Source organism: Podarcis filfolensis (assembly GCF_964270895.1).
Source record: "Podarcis filfolensis genome assembly, chromosome: 3".
Lineage (NCBI taxonomy): Eukaryota > Metazoa > Chordata > Lepidosauria > Squamata > Lacertidae > Podarcis > Podarcis filfolensis.
Genome location: NC_139606.1, coordinates 20,466,629 through 20,491,748, shown reverse-complemented (window position 1 = coordinate 20,491,748; position 25,120 = coordinate 20,466,629). Strand labels below are relative to the sequence as shown.

The following is a 25,120-nucleotide window of genomic DNA, read 5'->3' as shown; positions in this document are numbered from 1 at the left end:
TGCGCTGTGACAAGCTTCTCCATATTTGTCATTTAACAACAAAGAAAAATTCTGCCTATTCTGCTTACAGGTCTCAAAGAAGTACAGCGAGATTGAGGAGTTTTATCAGAAGCTGGCTACACGTTACCCACAATCCTCTCTGCCACCGCTGCCAAGGAAAGTGCTGTTTGTTGGGGAGTTTGACATCCGGGAACGGAGAGCTGCGTTCAATGAGATCATGAGATCCATTTCCAAAGACACAGATCTAGCAACGAGTCCCGAGTTAATGGAATTCCTAGGTAACTCCCAAGCATGCTTTTGTAATCGTAACATGTCATTTATTCAGTATCCAGTGACCCTTTAAGCTTTTGAATACCAGAGAAATTTCACAAAATCAGCTGCATTTCCTATCAATTTTCAAGACACTTTTCCCCCTTAAGGTATTAAATTCTCATGGCCAAGCACCTCTGCAAACCTGCTAGATTTGCTTTCCTACAAACCCTGTGCTCAGATTGGTCTTGAATTTCATAAATACTCCATTGCCTAATTGTGAGATTTGGTTGTAGAAGCACCCTGTGACCTAGACATGTAATGCAATTTAAGAAGAAAAAGCCACACCTTCGTTATTAATATGAGAAACGGTCTAAGCAACATCGGCTGTGTCATTTTCTCTTTTAAAAAGGCCAGAATTCTACACTAAGGTAACCCAAGTGTTCCATTAAGAGTTTGCAGCCTTAATTTTGTGTGTGTGTATTTTCTTGTTTTATATAATTTATTCCATATAACTTGCTCACTGTACGGAGGGCAGAGAGCGATGTAAAGTGTAAAATCCCGGTCTGAATCACTCAGGATCTTGCCTCTGAGATTTCTCTAGGCGTTATCCACACAATGAGATAGATGCCAGATTTATTTTTTATATAAACCCCCCTGACATTTTCAAAACACTGAGTTCTTCATGGAGTGCAGCCACTATGTTTGCACCAGATGATAGCAGAATTGCAGGATGCACACTGCCATTGTTGTAGTGATGTTGCCAGTGGTGGACCTGCACAGCTGCTCATTATATGTATGCATGGCTTAAAATTGGGTGGCTGACCTCTGGCCCTTAGGATGTGGAGGAACTCCAACTCCCACCAGCCCTAGTCAGCATGCCAAGTGTGGGCAGGTGGGAAGGGAGTTGTTGTGGAGGGCTACAAGTTCATCACTCCCGCTTCAAATGCACTGTGGGAAGACTAGGCGCCTGGTTACTTTTGAGAGTAGCAGAAACTAAAGCTTCTGTTTGGTGTTGAAACTGGGTAGCAGGCAACCATCTGCATGTTGTTGTTGTTGTTGTTGTTTAGTTGTTTAGTCGTGTCTGACTCTTTGTGACCCCATGGACCAGAGCACGCCAGGCACTCCTGTCTTCCACTGTCTCCCGCAGTTTGGTCAAACTCATGTTTGTAGCTTTGAGAACACTGTCCAACCATCTCGTCCTCTGTCGTCCCCTTCTCCTTGTGCCCTCAATCTTTCCCAACATCAGGGTCTTTTCCAGGGAGTCTTCTCTTCTCATGAGGTGGCCAAAGTATTGGAGCCTCAGCTTCAGGATCTGTCCTTCCAGTGAGCACTCAGGGCTGATTTCCTTAAGAATGGATCGGTTTGATCTTCTTGCAGTCCATGGGACTCTCAAGAGTCTCCTCCAGCACCATAATTCAAAAGCATCAATTCTTCGGCGATTAGCCTTCTTTATGGTCCAGCTCTCACTTCCATACATCACTACTGGGAAAACCATGGCTTTAACTATACGGACCTTTGTTGGCAAGGTGACCATCTGCATAGCAGCCTCCAAAACACTGCTGGTCTGGGGCTGTAACGTCTTCATGCATTGGAGCAGGGTGGACTAGATGACTCTCATGGTCCCTTCCAAATCTAAAATTCTATCTGAATTACAGGAAAGCATTCATTTCTTTCAAGAATTTATGACACTGCCATTAGTGTGTATAAAGGTAAAAAGGTAAAGGACCCCTGGACAGTTAAGTCCAGTCAAAGGCAACGATGGGGTTGTGGCGCTCATCTCGCTTTCAGGCCGAGGGAGCTGGCGTTTGTCTACAGACAGCTTTCCAGGTCATGTGGCCAGCATGACTAAACCGCTTCTGGCACAATGGAACACCATGACGGAAACCAGAGCGCACGGAAACGCCGTTTATCTTCCCGCCACAGCAGTACTTATTTATCTATTTGCACTGGTGTGCTTTCGAACTGCTAGGTTGGCAGGAGCTGAAACAGAGCAACAGGAGCTCACTCTGTTGTGGGGATTCGAACCACCAACCTTCTGATCAGCAAGCCCAAGAGGCTCAGTGGTTTAGACCACAGCGCCACCCGCATCCCATTGGTGTATATACATGGCATAGGAGCTAACTCCTAGGGGCTGAGGTCTCTTTGCCCCCCCTAAAACATTTGAGGGGACTGGGACCCCAAAGTTGATGGACATTGCCATTAAAATGATGTGGGTGTGCCCTGTCATGTGATTGATTGTGTGGGGTGGGGCTTACTTGTTCCCCCTCCCCCCGGATATTTTATTAAAGATGGCACCATGATGCAAGGTTACAAAAATGAAGCCTATCTCGTTTTCCTGAGATCTCCAGGCGGTTTATTGCAATGTGTCCATGGCACTCTTTGAAATCCCACATCAGAGTGGCTAAAAATGACAGGCAACTAACAACTGAGCCAGACAAACTCTATGATGCTCAAATGTACTGTTTTGAGGCGCTGTTATTGGGAAATTTTAAAATGTCTGATGTTTTACAATTTTTTAATGTGTGTTAGCCACCCAGAGTGGCTGGGGAAACCCAGCCAGATGGGTGGGTTAATTAATATAATATATAATATAATATAATATAATATAATATAATATAATATAATATAATATAAATATAATTCCATATACAATGCTCTCAGTGAGGTTTGCCTGGCACCTTCCCCCACCTGCCTTTAGTAGACTGAGATGCTGTTATGTTTTCTAATGTGCTGCCAAGATTCCTGCAGCTGCTATGAGGGTTGTTTTGTTCTATTTTTGTAGTATAAGTATTTATATTCATGTTTTTAAATGTGTTGTAAGTCGCTTGGAGGCCTTTGGCCAACAAGTGGCTAACAAGTCTAATTAATGATGATGCTGATGATGAAATAGTTCTCCATTTTGTTTGCCAAATAGTCAGAAGTTGGTGACGTTGGCACGGGACCAGAATACCCTCTCTTGAAGCCTCTGCATTCAGTTTTCCATGTTGTGCTTCTGCAGGAACCAGATCCACCAGCGCCACGGACATCAAAAGTAAAAACCTCCCTGATGCGGAAGACAAGGACGACGAAAACGAAGCCTTTGATTTCTTCAAAGAGGAAAGGACGCCTGACCCCATTCCTCTGTTCAAATCCTTGGAAGAGCAGGATGTTAAAGAGAGAAAAGAAAAAGAGGAAGAGGAAGAAGAGGATGGGGATGACGATGGAGACCCACTTGGTGTTATCAAGTATGACTTCTTAATTTTACCGTGCTCCTTATGCAAAATGTCCATCAGTAATTCAAACTTAATCTGTTCTGCCATACTGTCCTAGTGTGTACTTCTGAGCTGTAGTAGCTGCGTTATGCCCAATAAAGACGAAAGGCTTGAGAAAGGAGAGAGAAACAACTCAATTGTATGGGGAAGATCTCTCCATTTACAGCATCTCCAATTCAGGTGCTGTCAGGGAACTGCCATCAGCTCAGAGGCAAGAGGTGGAAGGGCAGTTGTGTTACAGGGAACCTCCGAAGATCTTGCGAAGCAGTTCTTCCTCTGGCGGGGAGGGAAGCCCCGCCTCCAGTGGGGAAGGGGCGCAGGGATCAGAAGATGCTAGGGAGAGCCGCAACACCGAGCCTGAGCAAAGCGGAGGGGAGGCAAGTCCCGCTTTGCCAACGCCCACTTTGCGCAGTAGGTTTGCGTGCAGAGAGGGGAGGAGAAGAGTGGGGGTCACACAACTGTTATGCTGGGGAAGGTATAAGGACCACCCACTGCCAGATTCTGCTAGCGACTCAGCAGACATGGACTTGCGACGCTCTGCACTATAAAATAGTTTGTACAGATAATAAAGCCTGGAAAAGACAGGTTGGGGTCTTGCCTGTTTGCTCTCGAGCAACCACACCACCACCTGACAGGTGCTTAAAGATATTTGCTTGTGTTCAGTGCTGGTAGCAATCAAAGAAGGCACCTAGATCACCTAGGAATCTTTTGCGCAACGTGGGGCTCCAATCCAAGGATGGAGCTATCAGGAGCTCTTGATTAATCCTCTGAATTCTCTATGAGAAGCCCCCACAAGCTGGACTAGATTATTTACATGAAAACATATGAGCAGGCGTGATGGTCATAACTAGGGCAAATCCCAGCCAATGTTAAGCATGTGTAAATAGCACTTTGAAGTTTTAAACTTTTGGCTATAGTGTGTCTTCACTTCTTTCCCTTTCCTTTGTTTTTTCTGCACATCCCTGACAAAAAGTATTCAGTTAATTCCAAAATCTGCATCCATCCATGTTGGCCCAAAACGAAGGCATTTCCTCATGTGTTCCACTTCAAAATGGAAAATGCAAGAGAGGAAGAAGGAATGCTTTTTATTTTTGGCAACTCAGAATAAGAACAAAATGTTACTTGGTAATTAAGAATTGCTATGGGATCCCCCCCCTTTTTTTTGCTAAAGGTATATAGCCATACTGCAATGATTTTACGATTCCTAAAAGATTCCTGAGTGGTTATCATTTTCTGTCTAGTCATTATGCACTCTAAGCATTTTCATTTAACAACTTCTATATTGCTCAAAACTGAAACTGTCCCTCTGGATATCTGAAATTCCAGAATGCCTGGATTTAAAACACACGCCACAAGCTAGATTGCTATTTTTGCTGAGAACCTTGATAAAGCATTGTTTTTCCGTGAAATGGTCATTGGCTGCAGGCATATACAAAAGAGAGTGTCCTTATTTGGATAGGAAAAAGGTCTTTCTGAACTGGACATTATGTTTTCCTGGATATTCTGCTGAAACGAAAGGTATGTAGTTAAAATAATAATAATATCCCAATGTCCAAAGAAACAGAAAACCTGCTTTTTGGGCTTTGGCCGATCTGTTTTCTTAAAAGCCTTTTGTTCAGGGTTCAGAGGACCATAGAAAAGCTTCTAACTGAGAGAGAGAAGCACAGTGTCATCAGAATTGTGATGGCATCTTGCCCTGTATGTAATGTAATGTAATGACCTCTCCCAACTGCTCCATGTAGATGTTAAACAGCATTGGGAGTATAATCATAGCGATACCCTATAGCAGTACCCCACAGACAGGGGTCCAAAGAGCACTCTTCCAACATGGTTCTCTGCATGCAACCCCATATGTGAGAACAGAACTGCTATGCACCTGATACTCATCTCATAGAGCCCGCCCAGGAGGATGGAGTGCTCAATGGTATAAAGATCTGCAGAGAAATCAAGGAGGAACAGAATCGTCTTCTGGTTGTCCTCTTCTTAGTCATCCGTCGGGGTGACCAAGGCTGATTCAGTCCCATCACCAGGCCCAAACTCAGATTTAATTTGGGCTAGATGATTCATATCATCCAAGAATATGTATAGTTGGCCTTCCATGACCCTTTTCACTACCTTCCCTGAAAAGGAGATATTTGTGACTGGTTGGTAGATAGTCTAAGCCAATTAATCATCTAGTCCAACCCCCTGCAATACAGGAATCTCAGCTAAAGCATCCATGACAGATGCTCATCCAACCTCTGCTTGAAAACTTCCAATGAAGCAGAGTCCACAACCTCCTGTTCCATTGGCAAACAGCTCTGTCAGAAAATTATTCCTGATGTTTAGTTGGAATCTCCTTTCTTGTAACTTGAAGCCATTGGTTTAAGTCTTACCCTCCAGAAAGGAGAAAACAAGCTTGCTCCATCTTCCATGTGACAGTCCTTGAGATATTAGAAGCTGGCTCTCATATCTCCTCTCAGTCTCCTCTCTTCCAGGCTAAACATACCCCTCACATCCAAAACAAAGTGGGCTTAATATGTTGGACCCAATGGCCACATGAGAGAGCCCCAATATTGCCACGGGGGCCATGGTTCTAGCTATGGAAAGACAGCATACAAATACAGTGGTACCTCAGGTTACAGATGCTTCAGGTTACAGACTCCGCTAACCCAGAAATAGTACCTCAGGTTAAGAACTTTGTTTCAGGATGAGAACATAAGTCACGCAGTGGCAGCGGGAGGCTCCATTAGTTAAAATGGTACCTCAGGTTAAGAACAGTTTCAGGTTAAGAACGGACCTCCGGAACAAATTAAGTTCTTAACCAGAGGTACCACTGTAAAACCATGTATGTATCTACTAATTTGCTTTTGATGTGGACCTGAATTATTTGACTTCCAGTCCTGCCCTTCTAGTTGCAAGCATGGGTGGTCATCCTGTTAACTGATTTTTGTCAGTGAGTAGGCTGCCTCAAAACAGGTGAGGGAGCAGGGCCTGTAAATGGTTGAAATAAATGAATGAGGTAACTTAGCCTGGATTGCACCCAATAATGCAATCCAGGCTAATAATGACAAGAAAACTTATTCCTTCCTGAGGCACAGTGCGAAGCATGCAACTTACATGGCCACCTGTTCAAAAGGGTTCCACATCTTCAAGCACACACAGCTGCAAAGCCTCTGGGTCCCCCCCGCCGCTTTTGACAATCGCCGGCTTACAGGCCGAAGCCTTCACTTGGCCATTGAGCCAGTGCCAAGTGATGCAAGTGTTTGCGAGTGCTTTGAATCCCAGCTGCTTGTCAGATTTTTAGACAACTTTTGTCAACCCTGTGACGCACCCTTTTGTGTCAGAGTCGCTTCCTGACTTCCTTGCTCCCCTCCAAATGTGTTGGCACAGCAATGTACTTTGATCTGGCAGCCGCTGAACTAAGTACTGTGTTTTATGTTGTGCAAATCCCCTTCGTTTAATACAAAAGAGACATATGAGTGGGGGATCCTTCTCCAGTATAATTTAAATGTGCAGTTTAAGACTCTTCTCAGATGCGAGGTAAGGTAGTTGTTAAATAGTTGTACAAAGTCCTCCCCACTTAATGAGTGTGGTTCTGTTTTTGCAGATGGCTGAACAGGCTGTCCAGTCCTCACCCATGCTGAAGGCTGTATCTACCTTGCCTCTGCTGGCACTCAGCCAAATTAGTCAAAAAACAACATTTTGAATGCGTTATAAGCCTACAACAGCAGATGGCGCCAGAGAGCAAAAAAAATCTGTGTTATTTTTTCATAGCGGGTTTTTTTTGTTATAATGATTTAATTTCTGACTTATTTATAGTGCTTTTTTCCTGTGTGTGCATCTACCCTAGGACTGCCACACCATCTGCTTATGTAGAGTAGGGCAGCAGTAATGCTTGCTGGTCGCTTCAGATCCACAGCTGTCTTTGTATCCCCTTTACCTCCCCTTCTCTTCATAGTATATTTAGCAACAATCACACATTTTGTAGCTTGGCAGCTGTGGGAAACCAGATGACATGATGGTGATGTGAGGGCTAGACAAAGCCTGAGCTAATGTCCTTGCAAGCAGCTTGGGAAAGTTTTGCACTGAATGGAAAAAATGGAATCGCCAAGGCCTGTGCTGTTGTTGTGAAAATACAGAGAATCCCTGTAAAGCCTGTTTTCCACAAACAGCTGCTGAGGTGGTAAAGCTGTACCACAGAACTGAACTGATTTGTAGAGTTGGAAGGGAACTCTCTTCAGTGCAGGAATCCTGTCCACAGCTGTGTGGGAATGTTAAGGATAGTAGGAGAGGATATATTGATTAAATATCATCCTTCCTTCACTCACGCTAGTGAGTCACGTAGCAGGAAGCTAGTTAGCAGATTTGTTTGAATCTCTTTAGTTAAGCACTCTGGCTTGCCCAGATTGGATTATTCCTGTTAAGTCCCCGTTGATCTCTTTTAAAAGAATGAAGACACAAGAGTCTTTCCTTAAAAGTAACAAGAAGTTTACTCACATTCATCTCCCAGTATGATCCCTGAAGGCAGGCTTTAGCTAGTAGTTACAGAACAAATTGTGAGTTCATCCCATATTGGGATTGAGCCCATGTGCTGCTGGCTGAGAGCTAGCAGACAGCAAAATATGTTAAAAGAAGAAAATGGCATCAAGAGAAAGATGGCAGCATGGCTTGGCTATTTCATGGAGTCAGCCAGGGTCACGCCCATCTGCTTGGTCACATGCAGGGGGAGGGTGTTCCAGACCAGTGAAACAGGAAGTTATACTGGCTGGAGTAACATCCCCCTGCCTGTGTCCACTCTAGGGAAACAAGGAATGTTGTATTTGACTGCTCCAATGGATTACACCCCACAAGCTGTCCCTAGGTGAGCTTGGACCATCAACCTTTTGGTTAACAGCCAGACACACTTACCTGTGTGGACATTTCAGGCTGCAAGGTGAGCAGCAGGGCTCACGTTGTGAAATACTCCCCTTATGTAAAATCGGTTCCTACATGTGAAATGCTAGTTTTGTAAGGGGAAAGGTGAGGCTTTAATCCTACCAAAAATGTAGGGTTTTCTTTAACGCAGAGTTATTGTGTTTAAATGGGAGAGAGTCCCATGCAAAAGAATGGAAAGATGAGCGCAAATTGAGCAAAAGAGAACTGGTTTGACGTTCGTGGGAGCTGATGGCAATAGTCATATTAACAATAACTCTAAAGAAAAATGGAAATGGTAAATAAAGACTGGGTGAAGGGTTGCCTGTTGCACTATTTGAAAAAAAGAGAGAACTTAAGTTTTATTATAAGCAAAGATAACAAAATATATCCTGTGTGTTCTTACGTATGTTCATTATATCCTATTTATTGCACATCACACAAGTAGAATGTAATATCACTTTTGTATGATATATTAGATATTTAGAAGAATGAACAGATGGAAAATAGGGATATATTTGAAATTCATTTAAAAAAAACACAACAACCCATGGGGATGAAATGGGGGAGCATTGGCAGTCTGAAATTGAAGAGCCCAGATACAGGTTTGGCAGCTACTCTGTAGTTTATGTGGAATGGGATAGCAGTCTTTAAAACAAGCTAAGAAGGTTTAAGTGCCACAGCGAAGTACAATTCAAGGCTGCTTCTTTCTGCAGCTTTGGAATTGAGCAAACTGGGCAGATTGAAGCACCTTTTGTCTTCGGGACTTTGCAATAATAGGATGACTCAGCTCTCAAAATAGAATTTGGAACGGGCATTACCTCATCCACCAGCTTCCCATGCCTCTGCCCAAGGAACAGGAAATGTTGAATCACTCGATTCACAGAGTGGGTTCTGTTGACAATGGTAAACCTTAATGGGGGGTGGATTTCAGTGGCCTCTTTTGCTGAGCCTTTAATGAATAACTGGCTTGGCTTTTGAAAAGGCTTATTCATAGCAGCGAAAGTGTATGTAGGTTAGCAGAAGTCTGGTCTTGACTGTTTGCGATGGGCATTTCCTCATGCTTCTCAATGTTTTGCAAATGTTCCTGCAAATAAGCCCACAAAGGCCATTCGGCTACATTAGTCATCTGTATTGGTGTCCTGAAGAGTCACCACTGGTTACCAGGCAAGTGGCTATTTGCAAGGGTATCCTTTGTCATGTTTATGATCCTGAGAAGAGTTGATATACATAGAATCATGGAGCTGGAAAGGACTTCAAGGGTCATCTAGATGTGAGACTGACACACAGGGCTTCCATGTTTCAACACGTTAAGGCATCTTTTCCCAACCCGGTGCCCTTCAGGTACAACATGCGAAAGGCACTAGCTTAGGGAAGGCTGGAACCTGAAACTTTCCCCCATCCCAATCAGTTTCTTGTGAACAATTGTTTAGTTGTGAACACAAAAAATTTTAGGGGAATGTTTGAAATCATCATAGAATTTCCAGCTAGTGAGGTTGGCCTGTCATGTTTCATAAAGCATCTTGCAGATGACAAATGTTTAGAGGAGAGTGGGAGATGGGCAAGAAACGCTGAGTGCTGAAAATAGAGCTAAAGTTTTGTGTAACATTTTTGTCCCCCTTCCCCCAATGAATGGGGCACGTTCTTGTCCTTGCATTGTTTTATACTATTTGGAGTCCCCATGATCATATTATAAAGTACAGTGGTACCTCAGGTTACATACGCTTCAGGTTACAGAGTCCACTAACCCAGAAATAGTACCTCAGGTTAAGAACTTTGCTTCAGAATGAGAACAGAAATTGTGCTGTGCTGTCATGGCGGCAGCGGGAGGCCCCATTAGCTAAAGTGGTGCTTCAGGTTAAGAACAGTTTCAGGTTAAGAATGGATCTCCGGAACGTATTAAGTACTTAACCCGAGGTACCACTGTGGTTGTGTCCTATGCTTTTAAATAATAATAATATATAATAATAATAATAATTTATTATTTATACCCCACCCATCTGGCTGGGTTTCCCCAGCCACTCTGGGCGGCTTCCAAAAGAATATTAAAATACTGTGATACATCAAACATTAAAAGCTTCCCTAAACAGGGCTGCCTTCAGATGTCTTCTAAATCAATCACTGCTAAGAGTTTTTCCTTTTCGCTTTCCAAGGTATTTCTTATCAATTAAAAAAAAAAAATCTGTGGTGTGTGAGCAAATTTTTATTCTGACCCAGTGTGTGACCCAGAGAAAAAGAAGTTTGAGAATTGCTGCATTAGACCTTGAATGAGTTCTGTGAACCCATCGCTATTTTGCTTCCGGAAAATAGCACCAATGAGCCAATAATGGTAAAAACGACATTGGGATGTTGGCAGATCCAACTTTCTGCCTCTCCACCAGCAACAAGCCTCTTGAAGTAAGCTTGACAAAGGCCCAGTTTTGTGAAAAGCAAGGGCTACTTCAGGGAAGCTGCAAACAGTGCTATTAATAAACCAGCGCCAGGGCGAATTGCGAGGGCTTCTGTCTGTTCCCACGGAACATTGTGCTCTCCTGGCTCTTTGTGGTGATGTCATGCTGGGCGCTCGGTGGCATCTCTGATCAATTTCACTTCCTCAGTTTAATCCCTCTTACTGGATTTTGACTCAGCAGTCACCCTTATTTGAAGCAGGACAGACATCCCCCTTTGGCTGCTGCTGGCTTCGCCGTTCAACTCTCCCACAAATCCATATAATTTTGCATTTGTACATTTTACACTGCTGACGGATACTCTTTCTTGCAATGGGTTGGGAGAGAAGGCACTTACTTGCTCAATGCAGATTCGTGGGAACGGTGTCTCCTTGTTTTGAAGTGACCTCAAGGGAACCGTGTCGCTGGTAAAATGTTAGTCACCAAGCAGTTCCTGAGAGGTTCCCTTCCATAGAAGGGAATCGGCAGGATGAAACATGGTTGCAGATACTGCCAACACTGATACACACATACCTATTCTTCCTTTTTTTACACACACAGAAATGTAGCTAAAATGTATTAATTGGGGTGCGAGTGTCTTTATTATTTCAGCATATCTAAAAATAGATGTGTCACTAAACCAGCAAATTATTTGACTTTGCAGATGGATTATTGGTTGGTTGGTTGTTGTTTTTTTAAAAAACTTCCATTGTCCTTAAGTGTCTGTGACTGCCTTATTATTATTATTATTATTATTATTATTATTATTATTATTAAGATTTATATATCATCCTTCATCATAAGATCTCAGGGCGGTTCACAGAACAAAATATAGGATAAAGACAAGTAAATAAGTACAGAAATTAAGTACTCGGGTTAAGTACTTAATTCGTTCCGGAGGTCCGTACTTAACCTGAAACTGTTCTTCACCTGAAGCACCACTTTAGCTAATGGGGCCTCCTGCTACTGCTGCGGCGCTGGAGCACGATTTCTGTTCTTATCCTGAAGCAAAGTTCTTAACCTGAAGCACTATTTCTGGGTTAGCGGAGTCTGTATCCTGAAGCGTATGTAACCTGAAGCGTATGTAACCCGAGGTACCATTGTAGAACAAAACAGCAAAACGACAACTTCCCCCTTCCCAAAGGCATGTTTTAAAGGCTGTAGAATATTAATCTGTCATTTCTTCTGCACTTGAAACCTCCAGTAGCATCAGATTTGGGAAGTGGAAGTGGCAGTGGTAACATTTACAAAGAATCGGAAAGATGTGCCATCTCTGTAAATAAGGAGAGCGTAGTGTGATCATTGCAACTTTTCAAGAAGTTCTGTGGCAGTTGTGTCCAAGGCTAGGGTGGATCGCTATTGAAATCTAATATGACGTTGACTGGAATGAGCACAAGCTTTGGGGAGAATTTTGTTAAGGCTTGACATTGGATGGCCATTAGCTTCGATCCCTTCCAGTTCAAACAGCCTGATGGATCAGTACTATGCAAAGCCTACTTTAAGATAACATCTTGGGGTTGATCGTGCATCCTTTGCAGGATTTACCTGAGCTTTATTCTGTGGCTCCCTCTCCAGAAAGCACAGAGAAGGCTCTCTTTTTGGAATGGTCTTCCATTACAATTTTGGGTGCCAGTTCTTTTCATACCATTAGGAGCACATTGCAGGGTTCTGCACTGCTTTCTTCTTATCTTCCAGCACAGTAAGAATTACCGCTGTTATTTCCCCCCCCCTCTCTCTCTCTTAGAAAAGCAGCTGTCGAGTGGAATTGTGCCAGCATGTTTTCCTCTCTGCAGCTAATAGCTGCTTTTGATTAGAGACATGGGGGAGAATGTTAAAGGGCACCTCCTCCAGGCCACGAATCTCCCCCCTCCCCAAAATGCAATTTGTAAGTCCACAGGGTGGCTGTTCCTCTGGAAAAGAAAGAAAAAAGAAACACTCTTAATAGTGTCTGCTGGATTTTTCTGCTGTCATTTAAACCTCTAGATCTAAAAAGACTAAGAAACCCACGCCTCCTCCAGCCAAAGATGGGAAGCCCAAGTTAACGATTTTTGACGAAGAAGCTGTTCCCGATGAAGGACTGTTTGGCTCAGCTAAAGGGTTTTCGTTCAGCGGCAGCAAGAGGATATTGGCAGCCGAAAAAAGTAAGTGTATTTCTAGTCAGCTCCTTGATGTGCGCTCCGAAAACATGTGCCAAAGTTTCGCAAAGCTTAGTTGCAAAACTCCAAATCGTTCTATGCCAGCTTGTGCATACAGTCATTTATTCCAAGATGGAAAATGCCTTAGTACGCTCATTTAGATATGTGTATGGCTCCAATGGTTGAGTTGAGTTAAAAGCAAAGACCCCTATCTCCCTCTTTTTCTTCCTATGAGGGCTGCATTCCCTTAGGGATATTTTTCCAGTGGCTACAGACCAGCAGTGGGGAGGATACATTCAGAATCAAGCTGAATGAGGTCATCAGTTGTGGCTTATGCCCATTGGGTGGAAGACGGGAAGCCAATATTCCACACCCTCCAACATTTCTCTGATTAAAATAGGGGCATCCTATTTTTTTATATTATTATATTATTATTATTATTATTATTATTATTATTATTATTATTATACTTAATACCCTGTCCATCTGACTGGGTGGCCTCAGCCACTCTGGGTGGCTTCCAACATATATAAGAATATCATGAAACATTAAACATTGAAAAACTTCCCTGTCTTCTAAAGGTTATATAGTTACTTGTGGGTCTCATATCTCCATAAAAAGGTAAAGGGACCCCTGACCATTAGGTCCAGTTGCAGCCGACTCTGGGGTTGTGGCGCTCATCTCGCTTTACAGGCCGAGGGAGGCGGCGTACAGCTTCCGGGTCATGTGGCCAACACGACTAAGCCGCTTCTGGCGAACCAGAGCAGTGCATGGAAACACCGTTTACCTTCCCGCCGGAGCGGTACCTATTTATCTCCTTGCACTTTGATGTGCTTTCGAACTGCTAGGTTGGCAGGAGCAGGGACCGAGCAATGGGAGCTCACCCCATTGCAGGGATTCGGACTGCCGACCTTCTGATCAGCAAGTCCTAGGTTCTGTGGTTTAACCCACAGCTCCGCCTGCGTCCCCAACACTCCAACATTTCTCAAATGAAAATAGGGACATCGTAAGGAAAAATGGGACATTACAGGATCAAATCAGAAACTGGGATGGCTTCTGTAAATCCAGGACTGGAAAACAGGGAGACTCGGAGGATCCGATATTCAGGCTACTGCTGTGTACAAGTCAAATGTAGCTGTCATCTCTTTGCTCAATTATCAGATCTGAAATTGTTTGAAGATCCAGACCTTGGTGGATTGGTGACTCTGGGTGACTCGCTGCTGTTGCCAACCGCCTGTGCAAGCACGGAACATGCATTAAGCAGTAGCCTTGAGGAGGACACCGAGGAGCTCTTGAGGTACTAATCTTGGATGCATCTGAAGTTGTAGGGTCTTCTGTATTCCCTAACTTTCCAGAGCAACAAACATGTAGCAACTCTTATGCTGGAAGGGTTCACATTTGGAAATGTCAACAGGCTAAACGATAGCCCGAGACCTTGATTTTCCTTATCTGTAAATTGGTATCTAGCCCTTACTAAGAATTTGTATTTTTTAATGCATGATGCAAATAACTTGTATATGAAGCCTGAGCATTGAGGTGTATTCAGTGCTACGGTGTATCCAACAAAGTTGTCTTTTTGGTGCAAGGACTTCCACTTTTGTGTAATGGGACTTCCGCCCCTTATGCACCCTGTAAATCTGCTCTGGAGGGGTTTGGGAACCCCCAATGTATTTGGGGGGCACATGGTGCAAAGGGAGAAGGAGAGGAAGTTCTGTTGTACAAGTGGATGTGAGCAGGATAAGTTCACTGGATGCCACCCTTAGGCCTCAGGATTCATAGTGAATGAGGTAGTATGCAACTTAGTTTTATTCAGAGTTAAACCCATTGGAATTAATGAACATGACTTTGTTGTTGTTTAGTCGTTTAGTCATGTCCGACTTTTCGTGACCCCATGGACCAGAGCATGCCAGGCACTCCTGTCTTCCACTGCCTCCCGCAGTTTGGTCAAACTCATGCTGGTAGCTTCGAGAACACCATCCAACCATCTCACCCTCTGTTGTCCCCTTCTCCTTGTGCCCTCCATCTTTCCCAACATCAGGGTCTTTTCCAGGGAGTCTTCTCTTCTCATGAGGTGGCCAAAGTATTGGAGCCTCAGTTTCAGGATCTGTCCTTCCAGTGAGCACTCAGGGCTGATTTCCTTAAGAATGGATCGGTTTGATCTTCTTGCAGTCCATGGGACTCTCAAGAGTCTCCTCCAGCACCATCATTCAAAAGCATCAATTCTTCGGAGAACAGCCTTCTTTATGGTCCAACTTTCACTTCCATACATCACTACTGGGAAAACCATAGCTTTAACTATACGGACCTTTGTTGGCAAGGTGATGTCTCTGCTTTTTAAGATGTTGTCTAGGTTTGTCATTGCTTTTCTCCCAAGAAGCAGGCGTCTTTTAATTTCGTGGCTGCTGTCACCATCTGCAGTGATCATGGAGCGAGGTCTATTAATTTCAGTGGGCCTACTCTAAGTAACAATACCCATTGTTAATAGTTTTGTCCATTGTGGCACCAACCTTACTCATCATCTATAGCACAAATCTTTATGGTCAGTTTTGGCTTAGCAATTATTTGCAGGTTAAAGGCATACGATGACATGATTTAGAATTTCAGGTGACTGGAATAAATTGCACACTTTATTAGTGATCCGGGAGATTTTACAGACTCACATTTCATTAGCTACAGGAATGCACTTGCATGCAAAATGTCCAGGCCAAAAGTCATGTTTTGAGTGATTTCCCAAAAGCTTTAATGATTACTTACTAATGTGAGTGGGGTAGTGGGGTGGGGAATCCACTGTGTGAGGTCCCTTGGAATATGTGTTTGTGGGCCTTCTTTTGTTTATACAAAGAGTACTTTTATTAACAAGTCACATCAGCAACACCTGCCTTAATCTACTCAGAGGCAAAAATTTAGTTGCCCATTGTGTCTTATGCATTGGCAACACATTTGATCTTCTAAGGCATGATGTCTTCCGGGCACAGCCTGATTTTTACTGCAGTGGAATATTTGAGAAGGAAGAACACACACAGTCATTAGCTGCCATCTATTGTTTTTCTTCTGTCTCACCCCAGTAATCAAAGATAGACATTTTGTCTGTATGGGCAAAACACCACCTTATGCAACCGTTGAATTAAACATAAACCACCGCAAACAGCTTCTTCATCTGTCAGATGAATATGCATCACATTATACTGATTCTTTCACCTTGGTAAAGTAAGAAAAAGGCCACTCTGGGCAGCTTCCAAAACATATAGAAACTTATGTGCCATCTTGTGTCGAATATTGTGGGTGCCCGCAATGAAAGGCTTCAACTTTGCCCATTGACTTGGGGGGGGGCAGCCCCCACAAATATATTATTGTGGGTGCCGAAGCAGTTGGCTCCAGTGTATAGAAACGTAAGAAACCATCAGACATTAAAAACACTCTGATACAGGGCTGCCTTCAGATGTCTTCTAAAAGTTGTGTAGTTCTTTATCTCCTTGATATCTGGTGGGAGGGTGTTCCACAGGGAGGGCGCCACTACTGAGAAGGCCTTCTGCCTAGTTCCCTGTAACTTCGCTTCTCACAACAATGAAACCGCCAGAAGGCCTCCGAGGAGCTGAACCTCGGAGCTGAGCGATGGGGGTGGAGATGTTCCTTCAGGTGTACAGGGCCGAGGCTGTTTTTAGGGCAATAAAAGCCAGGACCAACACTTTGAATTGTGCTTGGAAATGTGCTGGGAGCCAGTGAAGATCCTTTGGGACTGGTGTTATACATATGGCCCTGGCAGCCACTCCCAGTCACCAGTTTGGCAGCCACATTCTGGTATAGTTGTAGTTTCTGAGTCAACAGGATCAGGTTTAAGGTGCTGGTTTTAACCTTTAAAGCCCTATACGGCCTAGGACCCTCGTACCTATGGGACCGCCTCTCCTGGTATGCCCCACAAAGAAACCTACGGTCTGCAAATAAAAACATCCTGAAGGTCCCAAGCCTCAGAGAGGTTAGACTGGCCTCAACTAGAGCCAGGGCCTTCTCGGCTGCGGCTCCAATCTGGTGGAACGCTCTGTCACAAGAGACTAGGGCCCTGCGGGACCTGACATCTTTCCGCAGGGCCTGCAAGACAGAGTTGTTCCACCAGGCCTTTGGTCAGGGCACAGCCTGACTCCCTCCTCTGGCAACCTGCACAGAGTTTTGCTTAATGGTTGCCATCAACTTGATTTTAATTAATTTTTATAATGAAATATTTTTAGAATGTTGGTTTATTTGATTGTTTGACTATTTGATTGTTGTTAGCCGCCCTGAGCCCGGCTTCGGCTGGGGAGGGCGGGATATAAATAAAATTTATTATTATTATTATTATTATTATTATTATTATTATTATTATAACTTCAAAGGTAGCCCCACATAAAGCACATTGCAGTAGTCCAAGAGGGAGATAACCAGCGCATGTACCGCTCTGGCAAGACAGTCTGGGGGCAGGTAGGGTCTCAGCTGGCAGACCAGATGGAGTTGGTAGACAGCCGTCCTGGACCTGTGCCTCCACGGAGAGCTGCGAGTCCAAAATGACTCCCAGGCTGCACATCTGGTTCTTCAGGGGCACGGTTACCCCATTCTGGACCAGGGAGTCCCCCACATCTGCCTACTCCTTGTCTGCTAAAAACATTACTTCCGTCTTGTCAGGATTCAACCTCATCCATCCATTATGCAGAATAGGGAAACTTGTGGTGTAGATTAGAACCACTCTTTCTTTTCCTGATCCCTGAGGTGTGACCCTTTGGTATTTTCTTACGACAAATATAATTGTTTCTCGCTCTCTTTTCAAATGGTGGTGGAGATGCTGAATCTTTGGAACTGGCATGGGAACCAACTTCTTGTTTCTAGCTTATTTGACCTAATTAGAAAGTGCTGATGTTTTCCATGCAAACCCAGCTGCTATTAAACCATTACAGTATTATGACAAGAAGTTCTAACACATGCTTTCCTTTTTTAAACCAAACTTAACATATTTAAATTTAAAAATAGAATGTGGGTTTCTGTGCTCTTTATAAACCTTTAAAATTAAAAATAGACAGCAAACGCCCATGTTTTTTTATAACGCTTATAAACAATGAGATACACTTTTTGTTTCCTTTTCTTAAACTTTTCAGATAGTTGCTTTGCCTCCTGTATTCTATGGAATGTGCACAAAATTTCAGAAAACACTGTTCTCTATTGGCCTGGGTTTGATGTATCTCATTCTTTCATAGGAGTCATGAGATGCATCCAAAGTAGTGCTAAGAGCCAGTGTGGTGTAGTGGTTAGGAGCAATGGACTTGTAATCTGGTGAACCGGGTTCGTGTCTCTGCTCCTCCACATGCAGCTGCTGGGTGACCTTGGGCTAGTCACACTTCTCTGAAGTCTCTCAGCCTCACTCACCTCACAGAGTGTTTCTTGTGGGGGAGGAAGGGAAAGGAGGTTGTTAGCCGCTTTGAGACTCCCTAGGCTAGTGATAAAGCAGGATATCAAATCCAAACTCTTCTTCTTCTTCTTCTTCTTCTTCTTCTTCTTCTTCTTCTTCTTCTTATTATTATTATTCCATCAGTGTAACGAAAAACTTTTTCCGCTCGTACCCCTCAATCTGTTCTAGGTGTTCTTCCCAACCCTCTGGAGCAGATTTGGGGAAGGGGGGGAGAGAGGAGAAACAGTGATGGATTTTGGAGTACAAATTTCAGCAGCACCCTGCATGTTGCCAAAATTTGGTGCCTCTCACTTTCCATTCTACACCATTGTTACAGCCAGGGCCTTTTTTCAGCCTGGCACCTCTCTGCCATTCTAAGAGAACAAAGGAGAAGTTCGTGGTGAGCCCCGGCACCCCTTTTTCTAGGAAAATAGCACTGGTTACAATGCCCCCAAGGCTCTGCACACAGTTTGACCAAACCTAAATCTGTGCCTTTGAGAAGGTCCTTTGCACAAGCAAAAATCCTTCTGTGGATAGAATTAGGGCACTGGAAATCACCCAATTATTTTTCAGGGTTTACGTGATAAAGTGAAACTTGTATGAAAAGTCTGATGTAGCAGGAGTACTGTTGTTCCGCCTGGCCTTTGGCTTGGAATCAACTTGATCCCCTTCCTATCTATCCTTTTTCCTTTCTCCTTCTGTGATGGAACTCCTATTTGGGGACTTCCTTGGCTTTTTTCCAGGCCAACGTAGGACCAGTCTGGATAGTTGGCCTTGGTGTAGATATGACGTTTTCATCCCAAAAAAGTTTTTGATTTGAGTTTCTACTGAAATAAGGCTGCATCTTAATGTTGTATTTTAATCTTGTTTTTAAGTTGTATTTTAATCAATTGTTTTATACCTGGTGTTAGCCGCCCTGAGCCCGGTCGGTGCTGGGGGGGCGGGGTATAAATAAAATTTTATACTATTGTAATGATTGTTGAATGTTACTTTTTTGATGTAGGTTGCCTATTTTAAAGTTATGTTTTATTATCACATTTTTGTATTGCATTAGATTGTTATAAGATGTACATTTTTTGTTTCTTCAGCTTGTGAACCGCCTTGAGTATTGTAAGATAGAAAGGCGGTATACAAATTAAAAATGATTTATTATTATTATTATTATTATTATTATTATTATTATTATTATTATTACTACTACTACTACTACTACTATTACTATGTGTTGGTGAGGTTTTGAAGTAGAAGTTTCATCTTTAACCCCAAAATAAATATTCCCTCACCCCCACAATCGGAATAAGATTTGCTTCACGTCTTTGAACTTGTTCTTCCTCCTCAGAGTGGAAGAGGATTTTGAGAAGATGTGGAAACTAAGCTCCAAGCCCAAGCTACCACCTAAGCCAGCGTTACCAAAGAAGCCAGCAGTAACTGATGCAAAACCCCCACTATCCTCAGCCCCCAAAACAAAGCCAACTGAAGTAAAGGTTCAGACCATGGGCGAAGTTGATATCCTCCAGTACATTCAAGAAAACGAATCTACCAGCAGTGAAGAACCAAGCCTGTTCTGAAACACAGACTATGCCAGACTTTTCTTCAGGAAGAACTTCCACCAGCCTTCTGCATCTGGTTGGACAGATCAGGCTTGGCCCAGCGCCCTCGGTTGACAGCTTGCCTGCTGGTTCGTTATGGCAAAGAGAGCAGATTTGTAAGCAGCAAATCAATGAACGGCTTGTGTGTGTTCTGACCGCAGAGCAGCTGGGATCTGATCAAAGATGCCTTATGTTTGTTTTTTTCAGGGAGTTTCAAGAGCAAGGCTAGAATTTTGTTGAAAGTGAGAGTGCTATCTCGTTTTTTTGTTTTCATTTTTTTGTACTACAGTTGTAGTTCAAACTGTTGGAATAATTCATACAACATAATTGGGGGCAATTTGATTATTTGAGAGGTAGAGGGGATAAAGGGAGCAGACTTAGTAAGGTGGGTGAATAAAGTAAAATAACTTTTTTTTTCTTAATTGGAATTGTTTTAACTGCTTCTCCTTGTCCCTAGAATCAGAGAATTGTAGGGCTGGAAGGTATCCCAAGGGTCATCTAGTCCAACCCCCTGCAATCCAGGAATCTCAGCTAAAGCATCCATGACAGATGGCCATCCAAATTCTGCTAAAAACCCTCAAAGGAAGGAGAATCCACAACCTCCTGAGGGATTCCGTTTCACTGTCAAACAGTTCTTAGTGTCAGAAGGTTTTCCTGATGTTTAGTTAGAATCTCCTTTCTTGTAACTTGAAGCCATTGGTTCGAGTCCTGGAGCAGAAGAAAACAAGTTTGCTCCATCCTCTATTTGACAGCCCTTTAGATATTTGAAGAGGGCTCTCGTATCTCCTCCTAGCTTCTTCTTTTCCAGGCTATAAACATACGCAGCTCCTTCAACAATTCTTCATATGGCTTGGTTTCCAGACCCTTGATCATCTTGGTTTAAATATCTCCTTGAGACAACTTTCTAGAAAATATGCCAAAAAACCCCTTCACCCCCTGGATTGATTGGCTACAGGGCACATACAGCATTCCCCCCCCCAGACCCATATTGCCCCATATTTATGGTATTTATATGTGTAGATGTTAAACCACAGAGCCTAGGACTTGCTGATCAGAAGGTTGGCGGTTTGAATCCCTGCGATGGGGTGAGCTCCCATTGCTCGGTCCCTGCTCCTGCCAACCTAGCAGTTTGAAAGCACGTCAAAGTGCAAGTAGATAAATAGGTACCACTCCAGCGGGAAGGTAAACGGCGTTTCCGTGCACTGCTCTGGTTTGCCAGAAGCGGCTTAGTCATGCTGGCCACATGACCCGGAAGCTGTATGCCGGCTCCCTTGGCCAATAAAGTGAGATGAGCACCGCAACCCCAGAGTCGGTCACGACTGGACCTAATGGTCAGGGGTCCCTTTACCTTTATATGTGTATAGGGTGTCTAAGTGCTTCTTCCTGAGAAGCGCTAGATTTTCTCTTCTGACCATAGTTTGTTGCGGTGTATTGGAGACTATGCTCAATAGCCCCCAGAGTTTCAGGAGCAGCTTGTTACGTAGCAGGAAAAGGGTGGAGGAATGTGGGAGTTTTGATCATGGCATCTGGTTTTCGTCTCTTCAGCTCCATTCCTAGGGCTAAGGTGCAGACTCCTTTTTACAAGCCGAAATTTTTGCATTTCTTGCTATCACTTTGGGTGAGGAGAGATTAAGTTGTATATGGAACAGTGTAAGCTAAAAGCCCCGTAAATCAATCTCTGCTAACGTTCACGAGCATTTTGTGAGTTTATTTAAAAGCTGCAGCTTTATAGATGTCAGGCCCTTGATATAGATGCTTATGCTATTTGTAAGAGGGTTAGGAAAAGGAACGGAAATATGACCTGTACCAATGGGTTCAAATTGCAAAAGAAGGGTTATTTTTGGACTAAACATTAAGATGAACATAATTATAGGATTTTAAGCAGATGCCACAACTTAGTGGTGGATTTCTTGCAAGACATTCAACTAGATCAGGCATGGAGAATGCTTTGACCTTCCAGATGTTCCCATCAGTCCCAGCAAGCATGGTCAGTAGCCAGGAATGATGGGAGTTGTAACTGAACGAGGACCACCTCTTCCCATATGAACCGACCTCGACCCTGCAGTGCTCATCTGAGGCCCTTCTTCATGAGCCTCCACTGTCAGAGGTCTGGAGGGCAGCAACACAAGAACAGGCCTTTTCTGTGGTGGCTCCCCTCTTGTCAAATGCTCTCCCCAGGGAGGCTCACCTGATGCCTTCACTACATATCTTCAGGTGCCAGAAAAAACATTCCTTTTCTCCCAGGCCTTTGGCTAATTAAGCAGTCTATGTGGCCTTTTAAACTGTGTGCGGTAAGGGTTATTGTTTTTCTTTGTTACTATGTTACATATTTTTGTGTTTTTATGTTGTACACCAGCCTGTGATCCTTGGATGAAGAGCGGTATTGAAATTTAATTAGCAACAACAACAACAACTGGAGAGCCAAAGATTCTGCACACCTGAACGAGATGATTGCTTCCAACTCGATTCTATATTTTGATAATTCAGTTAGACAGCTGACGAAAGTGCTTTAAAATTGTTTTTCTCTTTTTATATGAACCTATCCTATGTCTTTCTCATTCTCTCTTGGGTAACTGAGGCCCACAAAACAAATATCTCTTGAGGAGAAGTTAAGCCATATCGAGAGACTTGCCAAGCCAGTAAGCTTATCTCTGTTGCCTTTTGAATATACACCTGAATGAATGGAGGGGGAAATATCAAAGCACTTTAAATGAGTTGTGTTTGTAATGTATAATGTTCATCATTCTGTTTTGAATAAAAGTATTAAGCACTATGAAAATTAAATATTCCCTCTTGAGATTTGAAAGACAAATAGCCCCGTAGATCAAATTATATGCTATTATATATTATAAGAGCAAATGAGCAGTGCAATTTAGATTGGGTCTGTTAGACTGTTTAGTAACATCTTTCCTCTTTATGCACAGCGTAGTTTATTTATTCATTCATTTTTAAAGCATTAAGGTAAAAATAGTATGTTTCATGCAGTACAGTACATAATGTTGACACTAAACCGATGCGCTGGAGCAAATAGAAACACTCTTGTGAATACAGATGGGTAAAGTAATGCATAGGAATCATTTTGATTGCTATGAACAGCTGCTGCTGCTTGTTCATACATACTCCTTAGGTGACCAGCATGAAGCTTGGATCCTGTGGGCCAGTCTATGGCACAGAGTTTGGCCCACCCTCCTGCCTCCTACTCTTGCACTGCCCAGTCTACACCCCAGCTTAGTCAGGCAGAGGCAAACTCGGACCAAGACGCACATGGAACTATGGATTCAGCAAAGATTCCAAAGCAATCCTCAGTTGTAAAGTAGCAATTGTCACCTGGGAATTTAAGTTGTACAGCATCAGACCGTTGGTCCACCTAGTTCACTATTGTCTACACCAATCCACCCAAAACTTGGGGTCTCCAGCTGCTTTTGGACTACACCTCCCAACATCCCTAGCTAGCAGGACCAGTAGCCGGGGTGATGGGAATTGTAGTCCAAAAGCAGTTTTTGAAACCCTTGTCTATACTGACAGGCAGCTGTTCTACAAGGTTACAGGCCATAGCTGTCAACTGTCCCTGATTTGGCGGGAAACTCTCTTATCCCAGCGCTGTGTCCCGCTGCTGTCCCGGATTGATGATGTCCCTTAAATTTCCCGGGTTTCATGCTCGGGCGGGAAGCAGCGGCTTGGGGTCCTCTGCCTTGAGAGAGCAAGAGAGAGCACGCGCATGAGCTGCCACATCTCTGTCTCTCCCTTTTCCCCCTCAGGGGCGTGTCCTGAGGAGACGGGTGGCGGCGGGCGGGCAGCCCCTCTCTTGCGAGCCTTCCGCTGCGCTGCCAGGGGAAGCTGAAGGCGGCAGCGACGGCGGCAGCTGAGGAGGCTGCCTGAGGGAGGAGGAAGAGGAGGGGATGGGGAGGGACGCAGAAGGGCGGCGCTTCAGCGGCCGCGGCGCTGCCGCAACCACCTCAAGCCAGGCTCGTGGGCGGTGTGGGCGAGAGTCTCCCTCCCTCCCTCCCTCTCTCGGGCGGGGAAGGGCCGGTGGAACTCCTTGCGCTGGGACGACGGCAGCCCAAACGTGCTGCTTAGCATACTCTCCAACCAGTGCACCATCTTAATGTAGTGATTTCCCCCTCTGCATCCCTTTCATAACTCTATTTTTATAAATCATTTGTGCGTCCATAGTTCAAATTTTTACTACAAGTTTTCTGTCACTCCTACCAATGTATGTAACTCTTTACAATAGCTTTTCAAATAAATTATAAACTTTCCCCATTCTTTATTAAAGAGGTCCTCTTCCTGGTTTCTAATTCTGCCTGTAAGCTTTGCCATCTCAACGTCGTTCATCAGTTTTGTCTGCCACTCTTCTTTGGTGGGAGTTGTAAACCCTTAGGATCATCTAGTCCAACCCCCTGCAAAACACAGTCAGTCGCAGCCAAAGCAGCATGGCTCCATCAGTGGCGGATTGATGTATGAGTTAAGCAAAATCCCTTATTTTGGCTGCTGGTCCCTTATTTTCGAGGCTGCTGGTTCCTTATTTTCAAATCTGTAAGTTGACAGCTATGTTACAGGCACGGGCCCTCCCAGCATACATGGAGACGCGAGATGTTGAACCTGGCACCTTCTGCATGCTTGGTTTGCATCCAGCCCACTGAAATCAGTGATTTAACCACTGGTTACTTGGACAGTGTTAACTTTAAAAGGCACTGGAATCCTATCTTTGTCTGGCAAGCCCATGAGCAAAGGAAAACACATGCAGAATGTTTTAGAATATGAAAAGAACATTACTTGTTATCTTTGAAGTGAATGGATCAGATGTATCCACCCAGAAATGCCAAGAGGTCATATCCTGCCTTCTTTATTAAGTGAAAAATGCAAAGAGAGAAAAAAATTGCTCCAGAAGCATCACGTAATTGATTCATTGACTTAGAGCTATCTTTTTAAAAAAAAAAAAAATATTTATTAACAGTTTAAAGAGTATAAAAGAAAGAAAAATAATTCAACAATACAATACAATACAATACAAAAACAAAAACACTACATAACCCTGACACTGAAACAATAAATTAACAAAATACAACAAACACAATTTAAAACACATCCATAATTTCAATATCTTATCTTTCATTCACTTGTTTCCACGACCTCCTCACACCTCCCTTTTTGTATTCCACTT

General features: G+C 43.6%; 1 protein-coding gene across 2 annotated transcripts in view; it reads left to right on the top strand.

The window, feature by feature from the left end:
* HS1BP3 (HCLS1 binding protein 3) overlaps positions 1 to 22,740 on the top strand; it is a 33,139-nt gene extending 10,399 nt beyond the window's left edge. Inside the window, exons 3-8 of one of the 2 annotated variants that reach the window (XR_014546483.1) lie at positions 71 to 278; positions 3,251 to 3,476; positions 12,806 to 12,963; positions 14,119 to 14,254; positions 19,707 to 20,978; positions 21,321 to 22,740. Coding sequence is in view for 1 of the 2 variants with exons in the window: in XM_083607372.1 (XP_083463498.1) it covers positions 71 to 278; positions 3,251 to 3,476; positions 12,806 to 12,963; positions 14,119 to 14,254; positions 19,707 to 19,935 (957 nt within the window). In the remaining variant the exon portion in view is untranslated. Of the gene's footprint in view, positions 1 to 70; positions 279 to 3,250; positions 3,477 to 12,805; positions 12,964 to 14,118; positions 14,255 to 19,706 lie in introns of both variants that reach the window. The other variant, XM_083607372.1, reaches the window with a different exon arrangement.
* Positions 22,741 to 25,120: the final 2,380 nt, after the last annotated feature.